The 17068-nt window shown below is 35.9% G+C and overlaps 1 protein-coding gene across 1 annotated transcript in view; it reads left to right on the top strand.

The window, feature by feature from the left end:
• The window catches only part of LOC130236827 (protocadherin Fat 3), a 102601-nt gene that overhangs the window by 81155 nt on the left and 4378 nt on the right, over positions 1-17068 (top strand). Inside the window, exons 25-27 of the mRNA XM_056467596.1 lie at positions 1355-2151; positions 6006-6107; positions 9773-9832. Coding sequence (XP_056323571.1) covers positions 1355-2151; positions 6006-6107; positions 9773-9832 — 959 coding nt within the window. The remainder of the gene's footprint in view (positions 1-1354; positions 2152-6005; positions 6108-9772; positions 9833-17068) is intronic.

The raw sequence follows: 17068 nt of genomic DNA, 5'->3' as shown, positions 1-17068 counted from the left end.
ACAGTGAAGATATACAGTTGAAGTCAGAATTATTAGCCCCCCTGAATTATTAGCTCCCCTGTTTATTTTTTTTTCAACACATTTCTAAACATAATAGTTTGAATAACTCATCTCTAATAACTGATTTATTTTATCTTTGTCATGATGACAGTAAATAATATTTTACTACATATTTTTCAAGACACTTCTATACAGCTTAAAGTGACATTTAAAGGCTTAGCTAGGTTAATTAGGGTAACTAGGCAGGTTAGGGTAATTAGTAGGCCCACACGGAATCTGCGCGCTCAGAATTACGCAGATTTTACGCAGATTTTACGCAGATTTCCGCAGATTTTTAGCCCATCATTGATTGTTTATTTACTTGAGTAAATGTGTGTAAATTTATATTTATTCAGGTTTTAAATTAATTACAGTAATAATATTGACTAATATGACAATTATGAAGATAAAATATGAATAAATAAATAAATAAATATGAAGATTTATGTACAATGCAGTTTGTACAGTGATATTTTCTGTCTTTTAGTAGAGATATTATATGAGAGACTTGCTTTATTTACCAAATAAAGTGAATCTAATTGGATTTGCATTTTAAACATTAAATACAAGTTTAAAAGATATTATTTTTTATTTCACATGTTAAGGTTTTAGTTATACTCCCAAAATAATTCAGCAGAAATCCGCAGATTTTTAACATAATTCTCCGCAGAAATAGCAAAAAACATCCGCAGATTCCGTCTGGCCTTATAGTTCTTAAAAAAAAAGAATCAAGTTCAATGTTCACAAAAAAATCAGTTTTCAACACGGATGATAGCACCATATTAGCATATTAGAATGATTTCTGAATGGTAATCTTATTAAAATAATGGTGCAATTTTTACATATGTAAACATAAAAGTAAAAGCACACATGTAGTCCGAGATTTTCCCCGGAGAAATGTCAGTCTATAGTGATCGCAGATTGGCTTCTGTACTAGTAGGCGAGACTTCATTCGCCATTTTGACCGTTACAGTTTCCCCCATTCAAAACTACAAAAGTGACATGTCTTGTGTATTCTATAGTCTTTATTTGTTCATTTGGTTATCTTTATATTTGTTTAAAATGTTCCAATTAAAATATACATATTGTTTAGCACCCTTTATTACTTTACATATTTTATGGAACAACAAACAAAGAAGTTTAGGATATTTCAAGATGTCCAATATCAGTGGTGGAATTTCAACAGAATGTCTAATACATCTGAGTAAATGAGCTGTGGTGTTTTCATTTATGAGAACTGTATCACTTTAAATAGAATGCAGTATAAATAGTAAGCTATCACTTCATAACATGAAAATGATCTTTCTGTCCACAGATGTGATGAGGATGTGAACGAGTGTGAAAGAGAGGAGTGTGAAAATGGAGGAAAGTGTGTGAACACGTTTGGGGCCTTCTACTGTAACTGCAGCACAGGCTTTGAGGGTCAGTTCTGCGGGCAGCCATCGCTAGACAGCCTGGACACCGAAGCCCTGTCATATGTCGGACCTGGAGAGATCATCGGCATCGGCGTTTTGCTGTTTGTGGTTTTGGTCTTGTTGACCCTGCTGGCCGCTTTCCGTAAAAAAGTCCTCCGGAAGGACTGGAGCCGAGGAGAGGCGGTGGGCATCTCCACGGAGACAAACTACATGCTGCAAAAGACCAGCATCGGCGCAGAGGGAATTGAGTTCAAATCTGTACGGGTCAGTGGCGAGTGTCGCGCTAGCTTGTACCGAAATGATAGTACAGGAGGGCCACCTCAGGTCATGGTGCGTCCCACAGCCTACACACTTCCCCAATGCCAGGGCATCCCTCGAGGGGAGATGGAGAAGGCTGATGGAGGCCTGGCCACCCTCTGCTGCCCTCCACAGATGAGCACCTTCCAGCCAGATCCGCCACACATCCTTGGGATGCCACGGAGAGGTGTAGCCATATGCAGCGTGGCACCAAATCTACCCCAATCACTGTCCCCAAACCCATCCGAACGCAGTCCTATCCGCAAACCGCCCTGGGAAGAAGAGGAGGATGAGGATGATGAAGATGATGACGACAACACCATGGAGCATGAAGTCCGAGCTCTGAAGTGGGAAGGCAGGGGTTATCAGGCAGATGGACAGGAAGTGTACAGAAGTGGAGGTAAAAATATGGCACACATACACACTCCACTCATCTCAGATCAAACGGAGGCTGACAAACTGCAGCGAAAGCAATTTCAGCATGACCCCCTAACACCCCATGGCCAATTAAATGTCAGCCTTTGTGTGGATGAGATGCATATATACACTGGTCTCCATTTGCGCAATCCCATCAAACAATAACGTGTGATGGAGTGTAATTACCTTAGAGATAATAGGAGGCTTTCACACACTTTCCACACCCTGATAAATGCTATACATTATGAGTTAATCACAAACAGTGCTTGTAAGTGTGTTTACATAATAAATATAGATAGATAGATAGATAGATAGATAGATAGATAGATAGATAGATAGATAGATAGATAGATAGATAGATAGATAGATAGATAGATAGATAGATAGATAGATAGATAGATGCCACATATACAGTTTAAAGCAATATGTTTGCTATTTATGTACTTTTTGTCCTATTAGTCAAGTACAATCACTGGCCATTGAGACAATTCCTTTTTCCTTTTCTCCGATGTGTTCAAAATAATGAGAATATTTCCATCATAGAAATGTAAGGGTCTGACCTACCATCTTCAGTTCTGTTTGTTTCCAAAGGTAGCAAATTCTATTAAGTGTGTTATTCAATGTGACTACGTTCATTTTACTTCAGCAATTTGTTTTTTAGAAACAAATTAACTAAAAAAGTAACTCCCGTTACATTTTTTAAAAGTAACTCAAATATAACTTTTTTAATGCGTTACTGTACATTTTACTTAAAAAAGTAATATAATTATGTAACTTGTAATGCATTACCCCAACACTGTATATTAGTGCTGTCAAACACATTGCATATATATTATATGATTATATTATATTATATTATTATATTATATATAATATTATTAGCCCCCCCCCCTGTTTTTTTCCCCAATTTCTTTTTAATGGTGAGAAGATTTTTTCAACACATTTCTAAACATAATAGTTTTAATAACTCATTTCTAATAACTGATTTATTTTATCTTTGCCATGATGACAGTAAATAATATTTGACTAGATATTTTTCAAGACACTTCAATACAGCTTAAAGTGACATTTAAAGGGTTAACTAGGTTAATTAGGTTAACTAGGCAGGTTAGGGTAATTAGGCAAGTTATTGTATAACGATGGTTTGTTCTGTAGACTGAAAAGAATATTAGCTTAAAATAATAGATTAAAGGGGCTAATCAGTTTGGCCTTAAAATGGTGTTTTAAAAAAATTAAAACTGCTTTTATTCTAGCGAAATAAAACAAATAAGACTTTCTCCAGAAGAAAACATATTATCAGACATACTGTGAAAATTCTTTGCTCTATTAAATATCATTTGGGAAATATTTGAAAAAGAAAAAAAAAATTCAAAGGGAGGCTAATAATTCTGACTTCAACAGTATATGTATATATATATATTAGTGTTGCACCATACCAAAATTTTGACTTCAAGGTACGCATTCACCTTGAGAACCTCATCTCTGTTCCCAAACGCAATCACTTCAGTTTTCTCTTTGTTTAACTGAAGAAAGTTTTGGCACATCCAATTGTTAATTTCATCGTTTAGTAAATTTCATAGTTTAGTTGTTTCATTGTTCAGTAAAAAGATATACTGTACATTTATGTTGTTCCTCTGACAAGATATTATTACAGCATCCAACCACTTTAGATGATGTTTTCAGACCTCTACTTACGTTTGTAATATGGTGTGACTGTCTGAGTTAAGTGTGACCAAACTGATATGACAACATATCTCAGCATATTACATTTGTTGTGGCATGATTTACACACAATCTCATAAAAAATCGATCTGCACAAAAAAATGTTAAATCCTATTGTAATGACTTATGGTGAAGTCACCATAAGAGTATCCATTTTCGTTTTATATCAAATAAACGTTTGTCACAACATATGACAATTTTAGACTCAGATGCAACAAATTGGTTAAAAAAAATCCCATTTTCAATACAAAATCTAAAAGGGAAATTTAAGGGTGAGTACTGCACAGGTCAATCACTGTATACCAAATTTGAAGTTAAAAAAAAAAAAAAAAAAAAAAAAATATATATATATATATATATATATATATATATATATATACATATATATATATATATATATATATATATATATATATATATATATATATATATATATATATATATATATATATATATATATTCAGGCCTATGTCATCCATTTTTGCCAGTATTTTATACATTATAGCTTCAACTTGACCAGGGACTCATAAATTGTTTCACAGCAGAGCAGATTATAATAATCAGAACCATCTGCCATGCTTTATTATTGCAAACCTTCAAAATAGGCCAACAGGAGCCTTTTTGTCTCATAAAATGTTTAACAGTGTGCCCATGCAGGTAGGCAGCTTGTACATAATGTGAGAGTGATTATTACACCTCCACTTGTGGAAATGTGTTACTTTCGTCCACATGTTTTTTTTTTCCTTCTACGCATTGAGTGCTCAAAGAGATGACCTTGGTCTTGTTAGTGAGATCTTCAAGCAGAAAGTCATTTGTCAGACTGCATGTTGGATTTAACAGTGTTTACTGTGCTATAAATATAGGACAGATAATATTGCTCTTTCACTTTAGCAGATTTGATCGTGCCATAGAGAGAGTATTAAGCTCTAAAAGTGGATTGTTTGAGCATACTGTGTGCAAGACTGTTTTTGGATGTTGGATGTTTGGTGAGAGATTTGAAATGTCAATACTTTCACTGGCCTTATCACAGATATACAGTGTTAGTAGATTATTTACAATCAATCAATCAATCAATCAATCAATCAACCAATCAATCAATCAATCAATCAATTAGTGAGTCAATTGTAGTCTGTTGCTGACAGATTACATCACAGGTGTTAAATCTAATTCCTGGAGGGCCGCAGCTCTGCTTTAACCCTAATTAAACACACATGATCAAACTAATTGAACTAATTGGTTAGTTTGAAACCTTCAGGTGCATCTGCAGTCACACTAGAGTTTGAGCTTGTGAAATTCTGTAGTATGGCGCTGTGAAAAGGGGCAGAATTAAACAAGATAAGGTCCATATTTTACATTTCTGTCTAGAGAGGTCATGTTTTGAAATGTTTAGTCTCACTCAGTCAAGTGATGCAATTTCACAGGTCAGAGTTCACCGAGCTAGAACTTTGCAAAGCAGCGATCTGCGAAACTTGTCGCACTAGCTTGCATTTCTGGTCTGACGCATTTGCGTGTGTAAGAATGGAATCCTATGGGAAGAAAAGTCTATTGTGACCGCAGCTTTAGTGTGCTGAAGCAGGGTTGGAACTAACCAAAACTAATCGCAGAGCTGTGGCCCTCCAGCAATTGGATTTGACACCTGTGGATTACATGATCAAACTGTCTTGCATATAATGTAATCCAAATACCTTGGATTACCCTTAATTTACTTTTAACATATACTTAAATCATCTACTTCAAATCTGAGGGTGACTTAAGTAAGGCTGAGAATCTCTGCATTACACAAACAAACATTAAGAATTCTTGATATAATTTGGCAGTTTCCCCATGACCCAGTGTATCATTTTGTTGACAATGACATGAATCTGACATGGAATTTTTACAACAGAATGGAGAAAAATCTGTTATCATTATGTGAATATTGTGTAATAATGTAATTGACACAAATTGCTAAAGTATAAAACAATAATTCACAAACAAAGTGAAAATCATGAAAAGACAACAACTATCCCTCTGTCGTAATTGTATTTGCATATGTTGAGTGCATATACACCAGAAATGCATGCGCTGGCACGTACTTAGATCTGTGTGAGAATCTGCCACTTTATTTTCCTGCAGGAGCTGTAAACGCAGCAGAAGAGGTCACCGGCTTCTCTGACAGCAGCACCAGCGAGGCTCATTCCCTCAGGTCTTTCCAGTCCGATTCCTGCGACGACAACGGTGAGATACAACCATTACCAGAGCCAAAATCCTCAGCTTACCCTGCAAAACAAACTTCCACTGCTCAAACATTTTTCAAAGCTTAATTTGCTGCTGTGGAAAAGTTCAGCGGATGGTTTTAAAAGGGGATTGTTTCTTTAGGGCATCTTTTTCTATTACGCTTTAACTCTACCTATCTAGTAGATTATTAGGCTTTGGAATATACATTTCACAATTCCCCATGGTTTCACAAAAATTATTAAAGCAAGACTGCAACTTCTGAATAAACTACAGTGCAATTAGATAACATACTGAATGAACCCTTCACATTGATGTTTTCTCACTTCATGTTATATAAGCCTCGTCTCTTTGCACCCATCAGCTCTTTTTGTTAGTCAGCTTTTGAGATGCTTTAAGGAACAGTTCGGATGGAAGTCAGTTACTCACTCTTGTGACATTCCAAACCTCTATTACTTTTTATATGTTATGGAATGATTAATAAAGAGGTTTAGCTGAATGTTCAGGATGTTTACTGTATATCCGTGCAATGAAAGTCAAGAAAGGACAAAAATATGTTAAATGTAATGTAAATGCTTTGCCTCCATTGATATGAACAGGAATAGTGCACGTACTGCTCTGTCAAGACTTTTATCAGTTAGTCTGTTCAAAAGTAGACATGTGAAAATACTGCATATCTGTGCTACACTTATTCTTAGCCTCCAACTCAATCACTGGTAAGTGAAATCTAACAGCTTATTAGCAAATGGCTAACAATATAGATTATTTAGTCAAATTTGGTCACAAATACACTCACCAGCCACTTTATTAGGTACACCTTACTAGTACCGGGTTGGACCCCCTTTTGCCTTAATACATCATGGCATAGATTCAACAAGGTAATAAAAAATATTCCTCAGAGATTTTGGTCCATATTGACATGATAGCATCACACAGTTGCTGAAGATTTGTCAGCTGCACATCCATTATACGAATCTCCCGTTTCCCCAAATCCCAAAGGTGCTCTATTGGATTGAGAACTTGTGACTGTGGAGGCCATTTGAGTACAGACAACTCATTGTCATGTTCAAGAAACCAGTCTGAGATGATTTGCCCTTTATGACATGGCATGTTATCCTGCTGTAAGTAGCCATCAGAGATGGGTACACTGTGGACATAAAGGGATGGACATGGGCAGCAACAATACTCAGGTAAACTGTGGCGTTGACACGATGCTCAATTGGTACTAATGGGCCCAAAGTGTGCCAAGAAAATATTCACCACACCATTACACCACCATCACCACCACAGCTATCCTGAACCATTGATACAAGGCAGGATGGATCCATGCTTTGATGTTTTTGATGCCAAATTCTGACCCTAACATCCGAATGTTGCAGCAAAAATCGAGACTCATCAGATTAGGCAACGTTTTTCCAATCTTCTATTGTCCAATTTTGGTGAGCCTGTGTCAATTGTAGCCTCAGTTTCCTGTTCTTAGGAGTGGCACCCGGTGTGGTCTTCTGTTGCTGTAGCCCATCTGCCTCAGAGTTGGACGTGTTGTGCATTCAGAGATGCTCTTCTGTATACCTCAGTTATAACGAGTGGTTATTTGAGTTACGGTTGCCTGTCTATCAGCTTGAACCAGTCTGGTCATTCTCCTCTGACCTCTGGCATCAACAAGGCATTTGCGCCCACAGAACTGCCGCTCACTGGATAGTTCCTCTTTTTCAGACCATTCTCTGTAAACCCAAGAGATGGTTGTGCGTGAAAATCCCAGTAGATCAGTAGTTTCTGAAATACTCAGACCAGCTCGTCTGGCACCAACAACCATGCCATTTTCAAAGTCACTTAAATCCCCTTTATTCCCCATTGTGATGCTGTTTGAACTGCAGCAGCTTGTCTTGACCATGTCTACATGCCTTAATGCACTGAGTTGCTGGCACGTGATTGGCTGATTAGAAATTTGCGTTAACGAGCAGCTGGACAGGTGTACCTAATAAAGTGGTCGGTGAGTGTACATGTGATTTACTTGCATCGTAGAAGGATGTAATAGTAATAATTGAAGTGGTCTGGCTGTCACCTTAATACATTTTTTACATAGTGATTAGTGAAATATACCGTAACCTTAGCCAGTGTCACTGCAGCTCATGATATGTGCAGGCTTAATTGCTTCATTTACATTTTAAATGCTTCTAATTATGGTTTAGGATGTGTCTGTAATGTATAACAATGTTACTTTTAACATTATTTCTCAGGCCTTGTATGTATGCATTTTGTTGTAAAGGGCTTAAATGAAAACTATTATACATTAATTGGTGTATGCATACACAATTTCTACCAAATTAAGAATCTGTGTTGTCATTTAAACCATCGGTTATAACATTTTATTTAATTTATTTGTTTTTAAGTTTTCAGATATGTTTATATGAAACATACATTATTTATTCTGACCAACTGTCATTTTCCATTTTTTGAAAGAAAAAACTTCAATTGCAATATATTTATTTTAAATTTGGGGAAAAATGTCAGCAGTCCTTTTATAAAACAAAACAATTATTAACATTTTACTTAAACCCACACCTAAAATAAATATTTTTTTCTCATCCTTTTTCAAAAAATAAATAAATAAATAAAATAAAAATAATATTAATATAATTTAAATTTGTTTTAATCTACATAAAAGTTTAAATTGTACAGCTCTATAACAAATTAACAAGTTTGTTCCAAGGAATTTAACAAGACCAGTCTTATGACAATAGACAAAACTATTCAAAAGTCATTTGATCAATTTTGTATGATGCGATATCGATGCTAAAACGATATATTGTGCAGAGAAAACAATTTAACCAAGAAATTGGTCAAAAGGAAAAATTAAGATGTACTCACTATTTACTCACTCCCAATTTGTTTAAAATCTTTCAGTTTCTTTATTTAGTTGAAAATTAAAGTAGATATTTTGTAGAAAGCCGAAAACATGTAACAATTGACTTCCATAGTATTTGTTTTTCCTACTGTGGAACTCAATGGAAAACTGTTCTGTTCAAAATACTTTCTTTTGTATTCAGCAGAAGAAAGAAACTTTAAAAGAAAGTTTTGAACAAGTGAAGGCTGTATAGACTAGACTTAAAAATTGAAGTCAATAATTAAACTCTAAGTCACTCCACTATCTTCATATAACATACACATAAGATATTATCACATTAACCTGTATAAACACTCTCAACTCCCCACCTGTAACATAATAACCCGATCTCATGCAAAATAAGCAACTGATGATTCCATTCAGCTAATTAGAATGACTCGTGTTGCCTGATCTTTCCAAAAGGAAATCATGAGGATTAGTAATAACCCTACCCCGCGCTAACGACGTGACAGCTTGAATAGGTCAGAGCAGTAATTACAATCCATCTGCCTTTGATTCGCTCTCCAAACGCGATTGCTATCATGACTCAGTAGTGTAGTATCACTTCAGCTGCACAAAATAGACGCTAGACCGACACATCTGACGTCTACTTGCTTTTGTTTAGCAGATTTCGTGATGCCGGAGGATTACGGAATGAAACAAAGTGATTTATATAAATGCTTATGTAAGGTTTTCAGTGCTTGATGTTTGTTTGAAGTGTTTGTTTGATGTTTGATCATTAGTTCATTGTTGATTGACGTTTACACTTGTTTATGCTTTGAAGCCTCCATAGTGACCGTTATACGACTGGTAAATAATGCAGTGGACACCATTGAAAATGAAGGTATGATATATATCTGTCCATCTATCCATAGGTATGATCTGTCTGTCTGTCTGTCTATAAAACATCTATCTATCTATGTATCTATGTATCTATGTATCTATCTATCTATCTATCTGTCTGTCTGTCTGTCTGTCTGTCTATCTATCGATCTATTTATCTGTCTATCTATTTATCTGTCTGTCTGTCTGCCTTTGTCATTTGGTCTTTCTTTCTTTCTTTCTTTATTTATTTCTTTCTTTCTTTCTGATGATGATGATGATGATGATGATGATGATGATAATATCTTTATTTCCTGTCTGAATATCAGTTATCCTAACTACTACATCTTATAAAATTTAAAAAAAAACATTAAAAACAGATTAATTATTACTGAAATATATATATACAGTAGAAGTCAAAATGAATAGCCCTTTTGTGAAATTAGAAATGATTGTTTTTTTTTTATATTTCTCAAGTCTTGTTTAATGGAACACATTATAAACAAAATAGTCTTCGCAACATACTAGCTAAAATCTTTTAATTTTGCATGGTGACAGTGTATAATATTTAATACTTATTTTGCAAGATGCTATTTATTCAACTTAAAGTGCAATTTGAAACCTTAACTAGGTTAGTTAGGATAATTAAGTTATTGAACAGTGGTTTGTTCTGTAGAAAATCTGAAAATAAAAAAGATTTTTAAAGGGCACCTATGATGAAAATCATACTGTGTGTAGGAATAGTGTGTCCAGTCATATTGGAGTGATATAAACACAATGAGTCTCTCTTTTTAAAATTTACGACGTTTAAAATAGAATCCAAATCCCTGCAATTTTGAGGCCCACTGCAACCAAATTAAATGACAGCCTCCTATTAACATGTCTTCATAGTAACGCATATAATCACATCCACAAGACAGGACGTGCGCAAAGCAACTAGGATTAAAAGCTCTGTTCACCTCAAGTTTAAAATAATTTTAAAACAGTGCATGTAATAAAGACGTGTATCCGGTCACATTTGCCATGCAAAAACAGTGCAAAGTTAAAGATATGTGTGTGCGCAAACTTTGTAACAACATTGTGTTTGACTCAAGCCTCATTCACACTACGAGCGACTAGCAGTGGCAAAGCGACAAGTGACCGTTTATATCAATTGAGAGTGAGCAACTTCCGGCAACCTCCATCTACACGGGTGACAGCGACTGTTGGCGACCAGGTGGGCGTGTCGAGTGACAAAACAAAGTTAAGAATTCTTTAACTTTATGCAAATGAAGAGTAACTTTCTTGAGCGACAGCCATTAGGAGCACCAGTAGAGCTCACGTGATCTTCTCTCAGCTCGTTCAGGGGCCGGTTGTAGTCTACGTGCTCAGACCTGCATTAGCAGCACATCAACAGGCAGCTACAAAGTTGCTGCTAGTGTGAATGAGGCTTCGTCGTTGCAGAAAGGCTTGACTTAACTCCACAAAACTGTATCAAATAACCGTTGGGAAAATTCTTACTGTAGTAAGGGAGATCTGCTTCATTCTTGTCTGTCACTGAGCTGTTTATCTACGCGATGGCTGCACTCATCACAGCAATACGCTTATTTCACGCGGCCGCCATTTTAAAGAACCAAAGCGAGGCTGTGGTGGGAAGAAACGCGGAAGTATAGGACCAGCACTGTAAACATTGCAGTGACATGCTGTGGACTACAAACCTCCAGCTGTTGCCAAGATTTCAAAATACAGATATGGTGTAAACATCACTTTAATATCAGTCAGTACGTTTAATTTAAACAATTAAAAGCAATTTAGCATCAAACAACATCACAAGCTCTGTAAGAGTAATATGCTCAAGTGTCCTCCTAGGCTTCAGTTCATGGCAGCAGGTAAACAGAGGGGACGCTTCCCTGCTTCAGCCTATGTAACTTGGTGAGCGATAAACACTGCAGTCCTCTGTAGCACACCCTCGTGTTGTCCCGGTACTGAAGTTTTAAAACAGTCTAATTCCCGCTAAGTTAAAATTGAAGCGCCGCTGAGCGCGGATGACTCGACTGATCTTCACGGCTGCTTCGCGATCCAGTCTCCATGTATCTTGTGTTTGCACTCAGTTTACCGCTCTTCACCCAGTGCAAACACAGATACACGGAGACTGGAGCGCAAGCGCGAAACAGCCATAAGGATCAAGTAGAGTCATCAAGCAGATCGCTCGGCTGTGTTTGTGCTCAGTAAACAGCGGAGGGTGAACTGATGACCTTCTCGGCCAATCACAAGCATATCTGTTGAGCACGTGAACACAATGGCCAATCAGCGCTGTTTTAAGAAAGCCATCAACAGTGCTTAAAATGTTAGCGGGAAATTGGCAAATTTTCTTTTAATTCAGTAACGTGACAAGTCTAATACAGTGAAAGAATCAGTTCATTAACTTTAGTTTGATAAATGGCATCTAAAACGTGTGTTTGGGAAAGAAAATGTTAGCTAACTAGTGCCGTTTCCCTTAACTTAGCTGAAAATGAGCTCTGATATCCCTTTATATTTTCACCATTCATTCAGAACGGACCTTCGGGTCACTCAGAAGGCGGTGAAATGATAAATTTGTGTCTCTTTCTATTCGCTGATGAGATATAGAGCCAAGTACACAACGTTCTAATGTAACTCCCAGCGATACTTCCGGGTTTCTTCCCACCGCAGCCTCGATTTCGCTTTTAAAAATGGCAGCCGCGTGAAATCAGTTTATTGTGAGCAATCTCAATGACTCTGCCTCTGACATGCACATGGGAGCAATAGGCTGGGAGAGCCAACTTATTTGCATTAAAGGCACAGGCAACAAAAACAGCTACGATGTCATAAAAGCTCAAATTTCCAATATACAAAAAGTTATAATAAATAATCTGATGGATATTTCGAGCTGAAACTTAACAGAAACATTCTGGAGACAAAAAAGGAGACTTATCTTAAATCTTGAAAAAGGGGTAAAATAGGTGCCCTTTAAGGAAGACTAATAATATTGATGCTATATATATATATATATACATTTATATATAATTTTTTTTTTTAAATATATTTTACATTTTGAAAAGAAAATTAATGAATAAAGGAATTATTTTAAGTAATACCTGTTTGTTTTATGGTTTTAGTTTGAGATAATCAATAATTTCCAATAAAACCTTAATCAGCATCTTGTTAAAAAGCTGAATTTCCACCTTATTACATGGCCACTAGGCAAATAAATAAAACGGATGTGAAATATTGATTTGAGGTGAAAAAAATTCAGCATGCGAGTAGAAAGATTGATGTGAGAGACATCTGGCGCATCTAGGAAATCAGTTGCCTGGAAACCACATCCAATTACACAGTTTAGCATCATTATAGAACAAAAACTGACCATAGAAATCTGCACTTGAGCAAGGGAAGCATTGGCATGTAGAGATAAGTAGAGTGCCATGTGCTGTCAGATTTATAGTAATATTTTGTTGTTGTTTTTTTATGACAGCCCTGAAATAACTATTATATTTAAAATTTGTTGGAAAGAATCTCTTTGTTAAACATCACTTGGGAAATATTTTTACAAGAATAAAATTTTACAGTAGGGATATGTCTAATGACTTTATTTTCTTGCTGATGTTTTTGACCCCTATTTACACCCACTGATATTGTGGTAAACATTTTTAGTCGGAATAGATAAAAGAAGGTGAATTATGGATGCCATTCATACATGTTTGTATGATTTTATGCATACAGTGACCCCTGAAGGTTTAAAGGTTAATAACCTATTTAAGCCTTAAAAACCCACACTGCATGAAAAGGTGAAGGTGAAATCCCAAAGCACAGAAACTGTCCAATGAAGCAGGAGCTCAGTCCATGCTGGAGAAAGTAGGATTAGGGCTGTTAATTAAACTGCACAACTCTGGACTCGTATAAAACCAGGGTTTAGATTCGCTCTCTAATCGCTCACATAATCCAGCTGCATTGAGAACCTGAACTGTTGAACTAGCCTTTAGTTGGTGAAGAACAGCACCAGCCGCAGTGACCTGGTTTTAATGCGCACCACAACCAGTTTCTAATTAAACCTGCCCGACCACAAGCTGTTTGCCTGAAACTCACACATACTATGGTAATTCATGCTGTCTGAGGAGTTCACAGCTCCACCTTTCTCTCTCAGAGGTCTGGATGAAAGTGGACTGTTTTTGTTGGTTATGCTAAATAACGCAGTGTAATTTTGCTCAAGTAGCACATCTTCCTGAATCAGCTAATTTTATGGGTCTTAGAGCAGTTTCAAAATATCCAGTTAGTGACACTATAAAGCATGCTCATTTTGGCCAATGAGTGCTCATAAAAATAGTGTTTTAATGCCTTGGAAAGTACTATAGCACTTACATTAAATCTTAACATATACATTTATGTTTATTAAAAAAATAACCATTTTACTTTGTATTACTGTTCTCATTGGAAATGCTATTCAGTACCAGATTTGAAAAAGACATACACACAGATATGTGATGCAAATGGTAAAATGTATTGCTTTGCTATGGTAAAAATGTTTTGGATTGATTACATATTATTGTGCAAAGATAATGTAGGGATAGTAAACAGTTTTAACCTAAAGAATGACCAATCTGTCAGATAAAGAAGAGCCGAAGTCAGAGATTTAAATAAATAAATAAAGATTTACTGAAGATAGAAGACAGTGGCGCAGTAGGTAGTGCTGTCACCTCACAGCAAGAAGGTCGCTGGTTCGAGCCTTGGCTAGGTCAGTTGGCGTTTCTGTGTGGAGTTCTCCCTGCGTTTGCATGGGTTTCCTCCGGGTGCTGTGGTTTCCCCCCACAGTCCAAAGACATGCGGTACAGGTGAATTGGGTAGGCTAAATTGTCCATAGTGTATGTATGTGTGCGAATGAGTGTGTATGGATTTCCCAGTGATGGGTTGCGGCTTGAAAGGCATCCACTGCGTAAAACATGCTGGATAAGTTGGTGGTTCATTCCGCTGTGGTGACCCCAGATTAATAAAGGGACTAAGCCGAAAAGAAAATGAATGAATGAATGAATGAATGAATGTTTGCAGTTTCTTCAGCAGAAGCCAGCTTCACAACTCGCAATGAGTTCCTAGGCCGCTCTGCTCACAATCACCAATCAACTCTCAGCTGTCTTATCAAACTAGTTCAAAACTGGTATAAACAGCATTCAGACTGCTATATTCTTAGTACACTAAGTATATCTTGAATAAAAAGGAAAATCGCTTTAAACTGAATATGAGCTTTAAAATACCATCTGACCTAGTTTGGTGGCTCCTGAAAATAGAGTAACAAAGAGACAGGCAAACGCTCTGAACATTCTTATATTAAGCAATGTGTTAACTTCATTCATATAATCATATTAATAAAGTAATGTGAAAAAGGATAAATGTTGATCCATGCTGGCATGGATTGGAAGGCAGAAATTCAAATCCATCAATAACGAATTGACAGAGAGTCAATTAATCATAAGCCTAATAATCATTAAAACTTACTGTATTAGCAACCACAACCTACAGTATTAGCAAATTCCACAATAGTATCTCAATGACTGTTTACATGCACCCTAATGCAAATAATGTTAAGAGATGCTTTTCAGAGTGTCAATAATAACCACACAAAAAACCTTAGTAAACTACAGTGGTCCCTCGTTAATCACAGGAGTTACGTTCTTAAAATAGCCCACAATAGACAATTTCAGCTTTATTTTTTTACAACTATTATAGATGGTTTAAAGCTGTAATACCCCTCACTACACACTTTATACTCTTTTGTCAGACAGGCATTAACATTTTTCCTGCAGTCACTGATCCACAAAGCTAAAGCAGACTCCATCTTTACGATGGTCTTGTTGTGGACAACCCTTTTTGCATCTTTGTTCAGATTTATTGCTGCTGTCAAAAAAAAAATTGATGTAGGGTCCATGGGGCTTAATCTATATTAGATTGGCCCACCTTTTAACAGCTTCAACTTCAGAAAGTATTTTTTTTAAACTTCAAAATAGTGTTTGCATCCATGCTGGTATTGAAGCTGGTAGTAAATCTGGCCTGAATCTCTGGTTTCCGGTGTTATTATAAATATAAACGGCACCTATTATGCAAAATCTACTATTTGGAAGATGTTTGGACAGAAATGTGTATAGGTGTGTATTGGTGTGTTGTAAACACAACAGATCTATTTTGAAAAATTTCCTGATGTTATAATAGCATCCAAATCCCCATCATTTTGAGGCCCACCACATCGTGACATACCAGTGCATTTTTCCTCCGCCCACCTATATTGATTGACATGCGTGTATAACCATATCCCAGTGGTATGCTTTGCAGTTTTGTAGCGTTTTGAACTATACTTTTTTGAGCTGTGTACTGTAATTCATAACCACTTGAAACACTACAGCCAGGGTTGGGCAAAAATACATTGAAATGTATTTTAAAATAAAATACCAAATACATTAATTTTAAGTGTATCAAAATAAACTACAAAATACATCAGTCACAATGATTATCAAAATAAGGTACTGTATTATGTATTTTAAAAATACTACAAAATACTTTTACAAAGGAGCATGACATTTCTTTGCAAATCTTCCATCAATTAAACCTATTCGATCTATCCCTTCCCCATTAAACTGACTTAGTGAAGTAAACAATGTTTGATAGCAAATGAGGCCAGTAAAATTGCCATCATCTCTGTACATTGATTATTCAACCCTTTAATATTTTAAAAGGGGGTTAAATAAAGAGTTAATGTATCAATTTTTTGTTTACAGAATTTTTTAGAAATATAGTTGTTTTTTTTTTTGCTATTGAACTCTTTAATACTCAATGTAAAAACTGTAATAGAAGTTTTTGATACTTAAATATTTGTGTTGCGTATGTTGTGACATTAAGGCTTGCATCTTTCCTCTTCATTAACTACATTAAAAGATGTTTTTTTTTTGCTCGTTCAAACTACTTATTTAAAATGAGCTGAAACAACACAATTCTTGAGATTTCATTGGGACAACTTAATTTTTTATGTTCAATCCACATAAATTTGTTAAAAGTATTAAGTTAACTTAAACAATTTGTGTTGGGACAACATGAATGAATTGTGTAGAACCCTGCATATTTTATAGTGAATACAGTGGACCTACTAATCAAATACTGGCATTTGAAACAGCCAATGAAGTATTGTAGGAATCGCCACTGTAGGACTTATTTTTATGTTGTTTCGTTAAACGACAATCATTTGGCATTAGCAATCCATTCAAAACTACTATTATTTGTA

Source organism: Danio aesculapii, chromosome 10 (assembly GCF_903798145.1).
Source record: "Danio aesculapii chromosome 10, fDanAes4.1, whole genome shotgun sequence".
In the NCBI taxonomy this organism is placed as follows: domain Eukaryota; kingdom Metazoa; phylum Chordata; class Actinopteri; order Cypriniformes; family Danionidae; genus Danio; species Danio aesculapii.
Note: the sequence above shows the minus strand (reverse complement) of the source record. Positions and strands in the feature narration are given on the sequence as shown.